Source organism: Neophocaena asiaeorientalis, unplaced genomic scaffold, assembly GCF_003031525.2.
Source record: "Neophocaena asiaeorientalis asiaeorientalis breed wild unplaced genomic scaffold, Neophocaena_asiaeorientalis_V1.1 scaffold960, whole genome shotgun sequence".
NCBI classification, from domain to species: domain Eukaryota; kingdom Metazoa; phylum Chordata; class Mammalia; order Artiodactyla; family Phocoenidae; genus Neophocaena; species Neophocaena asiaeorientalis.
In genome coordinates, this window is record NW_020173498.1 from 30,928 (window position 1) to 48,472 (window position 17,545).

The 17,545-nt window shown below is 40.2% G+C and overlaps 1 protein-coding gene across 1 annotated transcript in view; it reads right to left on the reverse strand.

Moving 5' to 3' along the window:
- Positions 1 to 17,545, reverse strand: part of SYCP2L (synaptonemal complex protein 2 like) — a 55,770-nt gene that overhangs the window by 22,100 nt on the left and 16,125 nt on the right. Inside the window, exons 4-11 of the mRNA XM_024747562.1 lie at positions 14,070 to 14,207; positions 13,862 to 13,981; positions 10,892 to 10,996; positions 10,460 to 10,484; positions 5,942 to 6,027; positions 5,743 to 5,831; positions 3,976 to 4,010; positions 2,707 to 2,849 (exon numbers count right to left, since the gene is read on the reverse strand). Coding sequence (XP_024603330.1) covers positions 2,707 to 2,849; positions 3,976 to 4,010; positions 5,743 to 5,831; positions 5,942 to 6,027; positions 10,460 to 10,484; positions 10,892 to 10,996; positions 13,862 to 13,981; positions 14,070 to 14,207 — 741 coding nt within the window. The remainder of the gene's footprint in view (positions 1 to 2,706; positions 2,850 to 3,975; positions 4,011 to 5,742; positions 5,832 to 5,941; positions 6,028 to 10,459; positions 10,485 to 10,891; positions 10,997 to 13,861; positions 13,982 to 14,069; positions 14,208 to 17,545) is intronic.

Below are 17,545 nucleotides of genomic sequence, written 5' to 3' on the forward strand. Positions count from 1 at the left end.
ACTACTGCAGATCTGGCAACGGGCTTAAAGTCAAATTTAACGTATTTCATAATATATTTGAAGGTTCGGATTTAATAAAATCTCAAGTGCTCAGCGGTTTTGACCAGAAAGGCTTTGTTCAACACGAGCAGTGTTACTAATAATTTTGGCTTTTCCTACAGAATCACCCTCATCTTAAGAACTTTTTTAAAGGAGAGGGAAAACATTTTAGCTATTTTAGGATAAAGGTGAGTATATCGCAAAGCCATCAACTACGTCTGTGCTACTTGAGGACACAATCACAGTGAGGCCGGGTTGCATGGAAGACACCGAAAATTATTGTTCTTCCAAACTGTGAAGGCTGGAGGGCTCACAACACAAGCTCCCCATAACACTCCTCTGCTACCAGAGCGCCCATGCCAGCTTCAGCCTCCTGTCATCATGCCAGCTACTCTCTGCAAGGCCCAAATGCACATTCTTTTCTTCTCCAACTCTCCCTACCCTTCAAGGTTTGTTGAAGACCACTCCCTGCTCCATGACCACTGTCTCTGACTGGATCCATCAAACTCCCACAGCTCTGGCTCCAGGCTAAGTTTCCTGAAAAGATGTCCTAATTGTATGCTGGTATCTGGTCCACAAATATTCTGTTTCTATTACCCTCAAGTTATTTCACATAAGTGGGAAACAGGAAGTTTAAGAACGGAGACCTAATCACATTTAAGAAAAAAATCCTCCCCTGAGCCCAACATACGCTGAAAGGATGCTTCATAAATATTGATTAAATGGAATTTTCATGACCAAGAATCTCACCGTCTCAAATTCTCGATCTTTAATTTCTTTGAAAGCCTCAGCAATGGTATCATCTTCAAACCACTGATGGACAAAGTCTTCCCTTGATTTTTTCATGGTCAGTCTACACAATGCTTCACAAAGAGCCACCTGCCGGTCATAATCTAGAGATTAAACATACGGCAGACATGGATAATTCTGGGCACAAAGCAAAAGAAAAAATGAGTTCCACAGATCAGCATTTGCTCTAAGAAGGTCCATCTTAGAAGACTAGCATTGTGTCTTATAGGTATAAGCAGAAAGACATATCCTGGAGCAATTATAATCATTTAAATTCATCTGTAAGAAATACTAGGGGGAAATCCAAATGATAGGTCAGTGTACAACAAATTTTTAAAAAATGATATTTCTGCAATAAGGTTCTAAGAATAAGAATACGTTTATAGTTCTCCCAACAAACAGCGACCAGGGAGGCAAGCTGTTACCCCCAAGTTTCTAAAACCAAAGAGATACTGATCCAGACTTTTATCCCTTTTGTTAGCAAGGACTGTCTGTTGTAGTCAAACAGTCCTCACACTCCGTGTCTAGATTCAGCACTAAATGGACATTAATGTGAACTTTCATCTAAAAGCAGTTCCACTGAGAAGCTGATGGTTCTAGGGGGAAAGTGACTGGAGAAAGAGGATAATTACTTTTGTCTTATGTTCCCCTAATTTCCCTGCAGATGAGAGAATCACACAGAGGGGAAAGGAAACTAATACTGGAGTGTCTGCAACATCTCAGGCACTTTTAGTTTCTCTCATTTAATTCCCACAATTCTGAAGTTGGTTTTATTCCCGTTTTACAGATAAGAACACTCAGGCTTCATGAGTCAACTATCAGCTCCAAGGACATATTGCGCAACACAGGGAACACATAACCAGTATTTTATAATAACTATAAATGGCATATAACCTCTAAAAATTGTGAATCACTATATTGTACACCTGTAACATATAACATTGTACATCAACTATACTTCAATTAAATTTTTTTTTAAAAAAAGTCAACTACTTTGCCAAAATGTATACATCACATCAGTCGGGGAGGTGGGACCCAGACCCAACTCATGGTATTCCCACTTAGATCAAACTGCATCCTGGCTAAACAACTACTGCAGATCTGGCAACGGGCTTAAAGTCAAATTTAACGTATTTCATAATATATTTGAAGGTTCGGATTTAATAAAATCTCAAGTGCTCAGCGGTTTTGACCAGAAAGGCTTTGTTCAACACGAGCAGTGTTACTAATAATTTTGGCTTTTCCTACAGAATCACCCTCATCTTAAGAACTTTTTTAAAGGAGAGGGAAAACATTTTAGCTATTTTAGGATAAAGGTGAGTATATCGCAAAGCCATCAACTACGTCTGTGCTACTTGAGGACACAATCACAGTGAGGCCGGGTTGCATGGAAGACACCGAAAATTATTGTTCTTCCAAACTGTGAAGGCTGGAGGGCTCACAACACAAGCTCCCCATAACACTCCTCTGCTACCAGAGCGCCCATGCCAGCTTCAGCCTCCTGTCATCATGCCAGCTACTCTCTGCAAGGCCCAAATGCACATTCTTTTCTTCTCCAACTCTCCCTACCCTTCAAGGTTTGTTGAAGACCACTCCCTGCTCCATGACCACTGTCTCTGACTGGATCCATCAAACTCCCACAGCTCTGGCTCCAGGCTAAGTTTCCTGAAAAGATGTCCTAATTGTATGCTGGTATCTGGTCCACAAATATTCTGTTTCTATTACCCTCAAGTTATTTCACATAAGTGGGAAACAGGAAGTTTAAGAACGGAGACCTAATCACATTTAAGAAAAAAATCCTCCCCTGAGCCCAACATACGCTGAAAGGATGCTTCATAAATATTGATTAAATGGAATTTTCATGACCAAGAATCTCACCGTCTCAAATTCTCGATCTTTAATTTCTTTGAAAGCCTCAGCAATGGTATCATCTTCAAACCACTGATGGACAAAGTCTTCCCTTGATTTTTTCATGGTCAGTCTACACAATGCTTCACAAAGAGCCACCTGCCGGTCATAATCTAGAGATTAAACATACGGCAGACATGGATAATTCTGGGCACAAAGCAAAAGAAAAAATGAGTTCCACAGATCAGCATTTGCTCTAAGAAGGTCCATCTTAGAAGACTAGCATTGTGTCTTATAGGTATAAGCAGAAAGACATATCCTGGAGCAATTATAATCATTTAAATTCATCTGTAAGAAATACTAGGGGGAAATCCAAATGATAGGTCAGTGTACAACAAATTTTTAAAAAATGATATTTCTGCAATTTATAGTTTAGATATATTAAGAGATTCATCAAAAGCAACTTTGTCCAAGACTCACAGATAGAACAAACTAGTGGATACCCCTGGGGGGGAGGGGCAAGATAGAAGTAGGGGAGTAAGAGGCACAAAGTAGTAGGTATAAAATAAGCTACAAGGATATATTGTACAACATGGGGAATACAGCAAACATTTTATAATAACTGTAACTTGAGTATAACCTTTAAAAGTTGTGAATCACTATATCGTACACCTGTAACTTATATAATATTATACATCAACTATACCTCAATTGTTTAAAAAGCAGCTTTATCCAGCCTTAAATACATCTATGAAAATAAAATCCTAAGAAACTGTAGTATTTCACAGCAGATAAACAAAACTACACGTATCGACATGTTTAGATTTCAAACAATTTTAAAGGTAAAAAGCAGGTTGCAGCTGGATACGCAAACTTAAATTTGCAAAAACAATAACATATGTTGCTTGTGAATACACAGCATAAAACTACAAAAATGTTCTTGGAAATGAAAAACAAATCCAAGTCAAAGGATCACCTCTACGAATGGCGAGGGGAATTGGATGGGGATCTGGACACAGGGGCTTTACCTGTAACTCTGATTTATTTAAAAAAGGATTTGAAGCAAATGTGGAAAAAGGATCAAATTTGACTACGCTCATTGGTGAGTAAAGGAATATTCATTAATTATTCTTTATGGATTTAGCATGCTTAACTCTTTCATCATAAATTAAATATAAAAATCCTAACTTCTATTTTTAATTTGACCGTAACTTATTCCCCATAGTTCCAAGATGCCCATAAAACCCCCAATGTCCAATATTTAACATTCTAACATTTAAAATTCTTAATACTTCTTACCACCCACAGTCAAGATTGTCCTTGCAAGGTCTTTCCTGAAACATTTAGATAAATTTCATTTTACTGAGATGAACATAAGTAAAACTCTACTATATTGGCATTAAAATTTTAATCCAAGATGTACATGTTTGAAAGTATTTCAAATTCATTGTCAAAATTTCCTCAATGTCACAAATACATTTTTTTGGAAAAATTGTCAAGTTTATATATTAATGACTTACATATACTTTTTACAAAGAAGCTAGAGCTACTATACATTCTGAGGTTCTATTTCTCCCTCTGTAAAGTGAATTATAATTTGATGATCTCTGAGGCTTCATCAAATGCTAAGATCCTGGAATTTTACAGTCACCTCACCAGCCTGTGAGGATGCATACCCTCTTTTTCTTTTTCTTTTTTTTTAACACATAGTTTGACACCTGGAAGAAATGATACAGTAGGTGCTGTAGGTCTTTCCTATAAGCTTTTGGAACTTACTTTAAAAACTGATAAATTTAAGTTAGAGATGTAATGGGATTAAGTTATCACATTATTGTAATTAACACAGACTCCCATGTTGCATATTCACTTAAGAATTTCAGTTAAATGCTAACAAGTGTTGATGTTGATTTTTTAATATCTGAAATAACTCTCATGCTAAAGAATGGATTTAAGAAATCTTGTAGTAGTTCAGTTTCTCATAATGAATGGATTGATTTGTCACAATTAAATAGAAGCCTTAGAACAGCACCACTGAGAGTTCTGCTTACTTTTACGTTTGCAGATTTTACATTTGACTTGAAGTACAGAACACTCAAGAACTAGACTAGAACACTCAAACAGTAAGGCAGGACCACTGCATTAGTTTGAAGACTTAGGAGCAAACATCAGGTCGCCTTCTCTCCAGATCTAAGTACACCACTAAGGGTAATGATTAACTAATCTATTCAATGAATACTTTGTAGGAAACATTAAGAGAAAACACTGCATCCTGCAAAGACAAATTAAATGGACAAACATGATGAGCTCCATGCTCACCAATCACGTCTTTCAGGTCTACACCATGATAAACTGGGTCACCCTGCCTCTTGCTAGTCATGGCTGCATGTCCCTCGAATGATGGTGTGCCACAGGGATGTCACCGATGCTGGTTGGTGGTCAGCACACAGTCACGGGTTTAGGTTCAGATTTCAAAACAGGGTGCTGGTGTTGTGCTTCCCATGGTCACACACTACAACCTTCTCTCCAAATTTCTATGTCCCAGGAACTACATACTTGTGAGTGGGTCACCAAAAGCCCCCAAATCCATCCCCTGAAAAGCAATACATGCCCTAGTGATATAGGTAAGAGCTGGTAACCTTTGAGCGTTTGCTCTCTACCAGGTAATGTGCTAATGGCTTCCAATGGATTGCCTGATTCGACCTGTGCGGTAACTATTGACCAGCATTAACGTTGACTCCATTTTACAGATGAGTGGACTGAGGTGTAGTGAGCTAAGACTGTGCTCTAGAGGAGCAACCAGCCTAAGTGGCCAAACTAGGATTTGAAGCCTGAGGTCTGGCACCACAGCCTGTACTCTTAACATTCTCCCATGAGTCACTAATCCGGTTCACATTCACAATGAAAAATAATCTATAGCCTGAGAAAGCATTTCACCGCACAAATTCGATGGGGGGAAAAAAAACAACCCAACAACCCCAAACACCCAAGGAGAACGAAGACTGAGGTGCCACAACCCAGAAAGATTTTGCCTTTACATCACCACCTAATCAGGCCAAGGTCACGTACATAAGACGACACGAGCCTTCCGACGAGACAAGTTGTTTTCTCTCCTCCCGAGGTACAGCTTGCAGAAGGCTGTTCAAGGTCCTCAGTGCCTGTTGGGAGTTGGGGAAGGTTTTCACAAGGAAGAAACAAAACGGAGACCCGGGCACGAGCTTCTCCACGGGGTCCAGGGCAACTGCTACCAGCACTATTTGCAACTCACCTCCTGCTGGATCAAACGATTTACACTCTCTTCTGTCACCAGAAATCCTAAGGTAAATATGAAGGAACCCAACATCTGACTTTTCCCTGAAAGCAGAATTTTCAAAGAATCAAACTGATGCTACAAAAGAATAAGGAAAGGACTCCTACATAGCAGGAAGAACAGCCATGGGTGGTAAACATTTCAGAAATGATGTAGTCTGAGCAAGGGACAAATCACAGCCTGCTTCAAGATCTAGAGACACCCCCAGGCCACAATCGATTTGCACGGCATAGACGCCCACTGAGGTAAACAGCAGCAGTACGTGCAAAGTGTGACTGTTTGTGTTCACTGCATCTCAGGCAAAGCTACTTTTTTGTCCAGAATGAACGATGTGCAAGGGCAGCTCCTGCACACACTTTCCCACTGTTTCTGTGCATTTCTTACATTTGTGTATTTTATAGAAAGAAAAATTTTATAATGGCCTTATGCTAACAGAAGCAAGAATTTTCAAGTAAAGCGTTGGTCTTTGTTAAATAGCTTAATCATAGAAACTTCAATGGCTACTTACGTCAGAACGTAGTAACAAAACAAGGTATGTGGTAATGCTTTATGCTCATTAAACAAAAAACCTTTATTATTTCATTTATGCATTGTGTTTAGATATGACAGTGGTAGTGTATACTGCAAAAACTCATGGTAAAGTCCTAACGTCACTTTGATAGGTTCAGAGGTGCAATTTGGATATGTGAATTTTTTTTCTTTTAACCACACTGCATACTTTTTAATCCCCATATAACTCATGAAATTGTGGGAATCCAAATCAGGGAGTAGAAATTTTAAAAAGATCCCTCTTCAGTCCAAAAAAGCCACATTGATACTGCTGAATGATTTCTGGAAACAAGAAACATGGCCAGGGGCTGAGCCCAAAACTTGCCTGCCGGCTTAGAACTTGAGAGAGAGATTGTAACAGAGCCCAGGTGACCCAGGTGGACAGCAGGGGACCCTAGAGACATTTATGCACTCTGTTAACCAGCAAGTATCAGATGTCATTCGACCTTTTCACTTAAAGAGTAGTAAAGAGAAACTAACAAACATAGCCCTATGCAAAAGGAAGGAGCATAATAAGTTAAGAGGTAGCAAAAAAGTGACTTTGAAAAATGCTTGCTTCAGGAAATAAAAGATGATAGAAAAGCCGGGAAGCCAAATCAAAAGCATCTGGTTTATCATCTCAAAACTCAAAAGAATGTGAATTCTATGAAATAAAAAATTAGATTTGTAAGAGAAGGCAACAGTATAAGATGAACACAGAAGTGAGAAAGAAATAAGTAATATGAAAATCTAAGCCATTCTAGATATTTCAATCTGAGAGAATTTAATACAGGGAATTAGTTACAAAAACATAGGTAGCCACTACCACCCCCTATACATCCCTGGAAAGCCACGGGGAGGAAGTGGTATTACCAGATCCCAGGAATGAAGGTCACCTAGCAAATGCTGTAGCCATAAATAAGCAAGAGTCACAGGAACTATGCAGTCACTCCCAGAGATAGCACCTCAGCAGAAGGGAGCGGGAGAAATGGCCTTCCTACCTCCAATTTCCTGTCATTCGCTAAACCTGGCGGCAACCAGTTGGTTAAAAAGCCTAGGAAACTGTTCTATGCAAAGTAGAGAGAGAGGAAGGCAGAGAGGAATGAATCTGAGAGCAGAGGTAGATCACCACCACCCACGGGTTTCAAGGAAGCAAAGATGAGAGAGCAGAACTGAAGTCCATAGTGGAAGCAATGAGAGCAGAATTAGTTAAAGCATCGGTTTCCAAGAAAAAAAAGTAGCAATTGTTCTCAGAGTACACAGGAAAAAACGAGTGGGAAAAAGATGTGAAGACAAAAAAAAAGATGCAATGGATGAATAATAGATAATCTTAGAAGAGAATAGAAAGAGTAACTGTAATCGTCCTTTCCCACCTCCTCTCTGATGGAACAATTATGCTCTTGGGTGGGACTAACTAGCTCCAGGGCTGGATCCTCATTGGCTTAAACGATGCAGGGGCATCCCATTCATCTTTTCACAGTGATCGGTTCATTAAGGGGGTGGAGGTGGGGGGACACAAGCAGAGCCAAGCTAGGGCTTTCTTCTGCCGCTTGAGGAAAGTGAACGTTTCTCCCCCAGACGTGAACCAGGAAGAACGGCTCTGGTTGCTGGCTGCCATCTTGCAACCACCAAGGGAGACCAACTTGAGCTCAAAGACAAGACTCGGAGGAGGCAAAATAGAAAGAACTGCAGGAAACAGAGCCTAGCTACAGCCAAACTGCTCCTGAAACTTCCTGTCTCTGACTTTTTAGTTCCTTCAGCAAATTAAGTCATCTTTAGCACTTAAGACTGTTTGAACTAGATATCCTGTTACACATACTGAAAGCACTTTAACTCAGCAGTTTGCAACTAGAGGGGATTTTTGCTCCCCTACGGCACTCTTGCAATATTTGGAGATGCTGTCACAACTGGGGGAGTAGCAGGGACTGCTATCGACGTCTAGTGGGTAAAGGCCAGGGATGCTGCTAAACATTCTATAATGTATAGGACAGCCCCCCCAAACAAAGAGTCATCCAACCCGACCAAAGTGCCAATATTGCCAAAGTTGAGAAGCCCTGCTCTAACTGATAAAATTATCAAAGAATAAAATTTCCCAAGCTAAAGTAAGATCTGATTTCAAAACAACTCATGAAGAACATAAAACAACACGTGTGCATGTGCTTACAACACTCAACATAAGACAGTGAAACAGTTTTGAGGGGAAACTCTGGACTCTGCAAAGCAAGAGTTATATTGGATAAAAGCCACAGGAACACTCTCAAATGATAAAAAGCACTGACCATGTTCCACCCACAAACCCTAATAACCTCTTCAAAATGTATTACAGCAGATGGAGACAAAGCAGAATAAAGAACTCAAGAATGAGAACATCAGGCCATAAACAAGCTGGTAGTGAGCCCTAAATAACTACTGTAAATAAGGTTGCAATACAAGGCAAAGAGCAAATACTATTTACAAAGACATATATATATATATATATATATATATATATATAAAATACAGGACTAAAACCCTGGATTGAATTAAATAAATCTGGCTAGAAAATGGAGGAGGAATAAAGACATGTTGAATTCCTTGCCATACATAAAGAAGAAATAGGTGCTATCATTTTGGCACTCTCATGTTGATGTTGATAATTAAATTAAGAGTAACAACCAGAAGAATAAAACTAGGACATAAGCCATTCAAATCACTAGAGAGGAGCAAACAGTGAAAGAAAATATAATCCATATAGCAAAGCACAAAACAAAGGAATCATAAAAATGAAACACATACAGTAAGGTGAGGTCATGAGAGTGGGGCCCTCATAATGAGATTAGTGCCTTTACAGGATGCCAGAGAGCAGCTTACTCTCTACCCACGTGAAGACACAGCAAGAAGGTGGCTTTCTGCAAGCCAGGAACGGTGAGAAAATAAGTTTCTGTTGTTTAAGCCACTCAGCCCGTAGTATTTTGTTATGGCAGCATGAGCTGACTAATACAGTCACCTAGAGCAGTGTTTCCTCCATTTGGGACAATGAAGTGATTGCAGGGACTATATGAACCTATTAAGTGGTCCAAGCAACAGCTATAGGCTCAACAGATCTCTCTCATATGTATTTTTTTTCCAATATGCAGTGCACACACACTGTTGTAAATCGATCAAAGCTTATTTTTTAAAATTCAAAGTAGTTTTTACCACTGGGTATTTTATCAACCAACTTTAGAGACAGGAACGATCACTTATGAAGTCCAGAAAAAACTGACTTGCAAGTATTTGGATCTGCTGACTTAGATTATGGAGACCTCTTTTTAAAAATCAACCAAGCACCATCACACTTAAGCTTCTAGTACTAAATGTCCTCAATTTACAAGATACCATCCACTGTAGAATGTAGTGTCAATTTAATAACAGCTTTTCAAAAGAAAAATAAAAAGGTGGACGATAGGGAGCAGACATATGCATTTTAAGATGGCCCCGATTTCTGTGCATCTTTGAATCCACAGTTTCATAATTCAAAGTGTTTGTTGGGTTACCTTTAACATGAGCCACACTGAACAACATCATCGCCCTAACCTCCAAACTGTCTACGTTTTGAGCTCTTGAAAGACAGAGAAAGGCATGATAATCGGCTCCAAGTTAAATCAGTAATAGCTAACTTTTGCTGTTTTGGAATGACGGAAGTGGCTCTCCATCCCTGATTGGAGCTAAATGGCCAAACGGTGGCAGGAGCAGCTAAATAAAGACTCACTGCAGGCAAATGAGACACACTTTCCAACAAAATTCATTTCAGCATCACAATCTGAATACCATAAGATGGCCAATTAATGCAAATATAATAGTTAAACCCACTTCACTTTTATATATCATTTAGATAAATATTATTTTCTCTAAACAGGAATATTCTATTAATGAAAGGTATTAATATTCTATTAATAACAGCCAATTAGTAGTACATAATACACTTACCTTTACTACTAGTTCTGGAAATAATCTAATAAAAAGAAAGAAAAAAGTGAAGCTCGTATTATTTTTAAAAAGCATTATAATCTGTAACATCAACGTGCTAATGCTGATAATTCTCTAACAGGCAGGAGTTGACTTTAACTACAGTAGAAAAGAAATTTAGAGAAATCCTATTTGACTTTCAATTACTTTATTAAAATCAGCCTATCACCTCCAATCAGGTGAATAATATATTTGAAAATAAATCACCTCATTTTTCTATAACATTGGTTATATACATTTGTTACTATTTCATATAATATTTCTAATAATAAAATATGAGAGTCTTTTAGTAAAACCCACATCTTAGAAAAACACAAGTTTTATGAACAACTTGAAGATTCCTACAAATTACCAATGGTATCTGCTCAGTAAAGCATCCAACCTCATCCTTACCAAGGCTGTGTCAAAAAAGTCTTCTGTCACATTAATCAGATATGTGTCCGAGGCTAGGTCTGTCATGGTCAGAAATCCTGTTGTTCTTTCAAACCAGGAAACCATGTACACAAGAGAAGAAACACTGATGCAACCTCTATGACCGAATAGCTACTGCTCGTTCGATAAAATTTCACAACAGAGTTCTATCATTTTAAAGACCCTTTTCCATTTCACTTAGGCCTGGTTCTGAGGCCCCCATCTAGAACACTCCAGAATGGAATCAGACTGCTACAGAGTTGCAACAAGTTCTCACATACCAGCAAGAACTGGAGACTTTGCCAGGATCATCAACACTAGAAAGGCTTGTAAAGGGGGCAGTGAGTGGTTAAGAGATAAATGAGCCTTGTCTACACAGGAGAAATTCCTGTTGCCTGGGAGGCTGTAGAAAACAAGTCATCACATATCAAAGGACATGCAGATTTTAGAAAGTGCTCCAGAAGTATGCTAGTACGGTACACAGGCCTCAGGCCTGGCCACCTTCCTTTCGTCAAAAGCTTCCAGCTAATTGGAGATTTTTTCCCCATAGGAACATATATCCAAGTTCATATTACATTGCTAGAACTGGTGTGATTTAAAATTAACTTACATAAACCTTCCTAGAACATACTTATTCAATAAAGCGAAGGCCATCTTTGGACCGTCTTTTTTGAGGCTAGTCACTCTTAACAAAAAAAAAAAAAAGAAAGAAAGAAAAAATCCTAGTTAGAAGTCATCAGTTGACCAAGAAGTTAGTGACATGAGTTTGTGATGAGCAACTCCTATAGGAGTGGGGCCTTGGAAACTTTGTCCACTTTATAGCCAGGAACCCAAGGTACCAGCTGAAGACCATGGACAAACCCATCGGCTCTCCATCTTGGCTGCACGTTAGGAAAACGTGGGGAGCTCTGAAATGCCCTGATGCGTGGGACCCGTCGTGGATCCAGAAAATCAGAATCTCTGGTGATGGGACCCACGCAGCGTATCTCCAGGTGATTCTAAGGTACAGCAAGGTTTGGAAGTCACTAGGCAATGTTTCTTTTATCTCAAATCAGACAAATATTTGCATTTGATTGAATCATCCACCTCCTGAAGCAAACCTTTCTCCAACAGCCCAAGGGAAGAAATGTCCCTCTACACAGCAAAACCCACCGCTAAGGTGACATTTTCTCCCTCCCCATGTTCATACTCAAAATTCTATGCTTTTAAATACATTTCTGTCACTATTCTATTTATGCCCCCAAATCCTGTCCCCCTCCTAGCCCACCAAAGTACACTGGCTGAGTATAGATTCAGAGAACTGGGGAAAATGCCACATTACTTGATCAAGACTTGTACTAGGAGGTCACTCTGAAGCCATTTATGTGCCGTGATCATACATGGTAACCCATATACCAGCTGCCCTCACAGCTGCGTCATTGCCAGAAGCCAGATGGTTACTGACAGATGCAATAGCTGTTACTCATTAAGCGTATGGTAAAGGACAAGTTAATCCTTCTGGATCTTCAAGTACAGGGCCAAATATGTTCCTTTCTGTAGGAAATTCTTATTCTATGGAGAATAACTTCCCAGCACACTTCATGTTGAGCCTGCAAACACAGTGGGCTTTAGAAGTGTAGAATCTAGTATCCCATCCACTTTGATAATATCAATCTACTCTCCTTGACCAAAACCTACAGGAATTAATAGTACATGCTTTAGAATGTGTTTAAATTATGGCTATGGCATTTCCATCACCAGCTAGAATTCCAGTGGGATGTAGAAATTCCTGTTTGGTTTCAAAATTCCAGTGGAGACTTGATCTGACACTTTCAACCTTGGGATGGCATTCTTAAGCCTCAAAAGGAATTTCGGTTTGGAGCAGATCCCAATTCATCCCCCCAAATCAGCTTAAGGCTCCAAAGTACCCCTGGGACATCCCTGCCCCATTTCCTTTGGAGTTATTGCTCTTTTTCCCTGCTTCCTGTTATCTGCCTAAGTGTATCAGGGAGTTAGATGGGGCTAAATGAAATATATAATTCAAAATGAAATATACACGGCTTGCATAAATACAGTCCTGAGATTTACACTCCCACCCACACCCTACCCTAGCCGCAAACAATTTTAAAGTTCCTGAGAGAAGTTAGGAAAGCCTGGAATTTACTCTCTCTCCCCCGTGGAGGGGCAGTCCCATAATTAGAGGCATTTTAAAGTGAAAAAGGACAGAGACATTTCCTTTGCCCAACCTGATCTTGATAAACTTCAGGTACTAAAGTCCAGGGGGTAAATCAGATATTTAATGGCAGCCAGCTCACCCTTCTGCCCTCATGTTCTCACCAATAATCAATCACAGGGCTGCAAATCTTATCATGAAAAAAGAGAAATGCAGCAAGAGACTTTGCAAACTCTGCTTTGCTTCCAGATGCCATTATTAAGGCACGCATGTTGTTACCTCCTGATTAATTAAGAACAGGTCAGAATTGCGTAACTGGGGTGACTTAGAATAAGCAAAAAGTATTTTGGCATTTTTTTCAGACTCAACTAGGATTTTAGAAAGTTGGAAAGTGGGCTGTGGCTAGGGGAAGTATTTGATAATTTATCCAGGTCCAATGTTGTTGATAACGTTTATTAACATAGTTATAGGGGAGTGTGTAACAGTCCACTCTCTCCATCCTATATCTCCAAGTTAAATTCACTAATAAAAAACATACTATTACTGCACTGGCTTGTCGAAGGGAGGAGAGGGCCGTGTCCGACTTATTCCTGTACACTCCCCAAAGTGCCCTGCCCACCCCATACATCAGGAAACATATGTGGAACTTAATTTTTGATTGGATGTAGGCAACAAGCACTGGTGCCGATCCCTTTTCAAATTTGATTTCAAAGGAACATAAAATACCAAACTAGGCAACTGAATCCTCTCTAGTTCTTTAAGTTACCCAAATCCATACAAAACGAAAAGATGACACTTATCTTTGGGATCAGTCCCTGCTGAATAAGCAAAGGCTCATCTTCTTTGAGGCCATCAATGAAGAATCGCTGAACACATTTCAGCAACAGTGAAGCACACAGAAATTCATTTTTATCCAGCTCCTTGGGATTAGACCACACTAAGTTAAAAACCTTACATATAGTTACACATTGGCATTCTGGTTACAGAGCAAAAAAACAACTCACTTGCCTTATTTATTGATCTGTCAAGATGGTGTAACAAAAGATTATTATATTTTTGAGGAACGTGGCGCTCTCTCTGTCGAAAATATTCTTTTATTTTCTGAAATCCTTCATCATGCAATGCATTAGTAATAAGTGACTGAAGCTGGAAAGTTGATAGTACGCAAATTACTATTTTTCCCCAAGAACATTTATTTCACAGTAATATTTCTATCATTATCAATAATAATTCAGTGCAGAAATAGAAGGGAAATATAGAGAGTTATATCTTGAACAGTAATCACGTAGACAATGATTTTGTTGTCTTAAGACAGTAGTTGGCAAAATGTGTCTCCTGGACCGCCAGCAGCACGGGCGTCACCTGGGGACTTGTTAGGAGTCAAACTCTGGGAGCAGGGCCCGTCAGGTGATTTTCATCATGCTAAACTTCGAGAACCGCTGACTTAAGGAAAACTACACCTGAATTACAGGTATCTGTGGGTAAAGACTTTAACCTCAGTAATGCTAGAAATTCTAAACACTATAAAATTCAAGCCTATTATCACTTATTAAGTTACATAAATGATCATAATAGAAGAAAATGGATTCAACAGTAATAATTACAGTTAAAAGCAATTAATATGCAAATTGCCATGATGAATGAAATTGAACTTTTCTGCCTGAAAGCTTGTTAAGACCTATTTCTAAGTGTGTATGTGTATATATATATTTGAATAAGATACATTCTTAAATATCTGTGCTACAAAAGGTATTTTTAAAATGCAGTCCAGTTCTACAGGCTAAATTACAATATTCTTTTAATAAGGAGTCATTTTACTACATACAGCCTGAAGTTCCACTTTTTCTTAGTATTGATTTAAATAATGAGACAGCATTTGAAATTAAACATTTAAACAGATTTTTTAAGTTACCATACAGTAAGCTTTTTTGAGCCAAGTGGGTTAAGTGTTCTGCAGATGTTAATCCCCACCACCAATCTAGCCGTTAGACTCTTTATCTGGGGATAATAATAGCAAGGCTGTATGAGGTCACACAGCTGAGATTCACACTCAGATTCTCTGACTCAGCAGTTCAGGCTTCTTCCTACTTAAAACTCTGCCTGGCTTCTCTATACTCAGAACAAATCCAAACCCTTTGCCTCGGTCTGCAAGGCTCTGCACGATTTGATCTCTGTCAGCTTCTCCTGCCTGACTGCCCTGCTGAGTCCTAGAATAAGTCAAGCTCTTCCTCGCCTCAGGGCCTTTGCACTGGCTGTTCTATGCCTCGACTGCTTCTCCCCACCACTTACCATTCTGGCTCCTTGTCACCCCTCAGATCTCAGCTTCAGTATCATCTTTTCAAGTAGGTAGGTCTTCCAGGACCTAAAGTTAGTCAAGTGCCTCCCTCCCCCAGCAATTATTCTCCATCACAACACCCCGTTCCTTTTCTTCCTACTACCTTACTTTTGTTCCTAATCTGTCTCTGACTCTCTGCCAGGCTGAAAGCTCTATGAAAGCAAGAATTGTGTCTGTTTTGTTCAATACTGTCTACCTCCACCTAGAACAGTGCTAGGTACAAAATAGATTAGGATATTAGTAGGGTAATCAAAGGCAAAATTGACAAGACGTGGTGATAAACTAGATGTGAGAGATTAGGGAAGTAGGAGAAGAGGATTCTTCTGCCTCTTGTTGAGCAACTGGAGGAAAAAGTATGCTGACAGCACAGGAAACACAGAACTAGAGAGAGCACACAAAGAATACAAACTCGATCTTTACATAGAAAGCACCCTGTGCCATGCCGCTCCCATCCTTCTCCTGAACAGACTGCAAAGGAACTTCCTTCTCCTGTGTACAAAAAGAGATTTAAAAAAATTTTTTATTTCAAAGAAATGCATTAAGTTTTAAAATAAAGGTTCATATTGTTTTCCTGAACAAAGCTTTTTGTTCATTCATGCCAGTGATTATAGATCTAAGACACTACCTTAAAAAAAACACCAAAACAAAAAAAATAATAAAAAAAAAAACCAAAAGCTTTATCCAACCTTCCTTAACACTGCCTCTGACAAATACAAACTATTACAGGAAGCAAACATCACTGTAATAAATGATCACAAAAAAATAAATTTAAACTCTATAATAGCAACTATAAAAAAGACTTTGAATTGATGAGCGGTTTTTAGAATGAGAGCTTGGAAAATAAAGTTTTTCAGAGTGCGTTTCAAGCCCAGTCATGAGTTTAAGCTTTATGTTCCTGACTTATATGAATTTTAAAAGTGACTCTTGGGCTTCCCTGGTGGCGCAGTGGTTGAGAGTCCGCCTGCCGATGCAGGGGACATGGGTTCGTGCCCCGGTCTGGGAAGATCCCACATGCCGCGGAGCGGCTGGGCCCGTGAGCTATGGCCGCTGAGCCTGCGCGCCCGGAGCCTGTGCTCCGCAGCGGGAGAGGCCACAGCAGTGAGAGACCCGCGTACCGCAAAAAAAAAAAAAGGTGACTCTAGGACTTAAAACTGAAACTTCAAGGATTGAACAGCAACAACAAGAAAATTTACAAAACATTGAGTAATGGGTTGTTACTCGTTTTCTTCAAGAAGTAATCCCTGGATCTACCAACCTCGTTTTCACAAACATGCTAAATAACAGCATCTCATCTGCTCACTTCATCCCAAAAATCAAAGAATAATTTTTAAAAATTTTATTAACCTCTTCCAAAGAGGTTTAAAAAAAAATCTAGCTTGGGCTAACGGTCCTATATGTACTTGACCACAATCCTTAAATGTCAGCATATTTTACAATATTATTATAAATATGAAAAACAGGATGAATTCAAAGACCAAAATCCATACTTGTTTGTTTTCCCACCAGTAGTGTATTCAGTAAAGTGAATGCTGAAAAGTAGAACTAACGGTACCAATCCACCTCCCAGCCCGCGACCCCAATCCCTGGGCGGCGGGTCCCAGCACTTGGGGTAGATCTGGGGCCCCGAGTGGGTTGACGTCATCGCACTTTCTACTCAGCGAGGGAGAAAAGGGGCTTGGAAAACATCCCGAGCAACTTAAAAAAGAATCATCTCATTGCCTTCAAACATCAATATTCCAGATCCCCCTTCTCCGAACGCTTTACTAGCGAGGGACCACACGTTTCTACCCTGCTTCATGCACCCACAGAAAGCTGCCAATGAACTCCAAGCAAACCTGAGGACGTGAAGCGCCCCCAGGGCCCCCGAAGAGCTCTTCCCACGGCGGCGGCCGGGGATTGTAGCCGGCGCCGGGTCTCTGGGCGAGCAAGCGAGGCTCCGAGCCCACAGGCCGACGGACGCGCTCCCTGGCGCCCGCCTAGAACGGCGGAGAGGAGACCGGGGCTCGACGGGTGCCCGGCTCCGCTCGAGGTCACTCACCTCCTGCATCCCGAGGCTCCCGACAGGCCGCCGCGCACCCGCCCCGGGGCGCACACCCGGACCAGGACGCGCCCCGCCGCTGCGCCGCTCTCAGCCCCCGCGCTTCCGCCG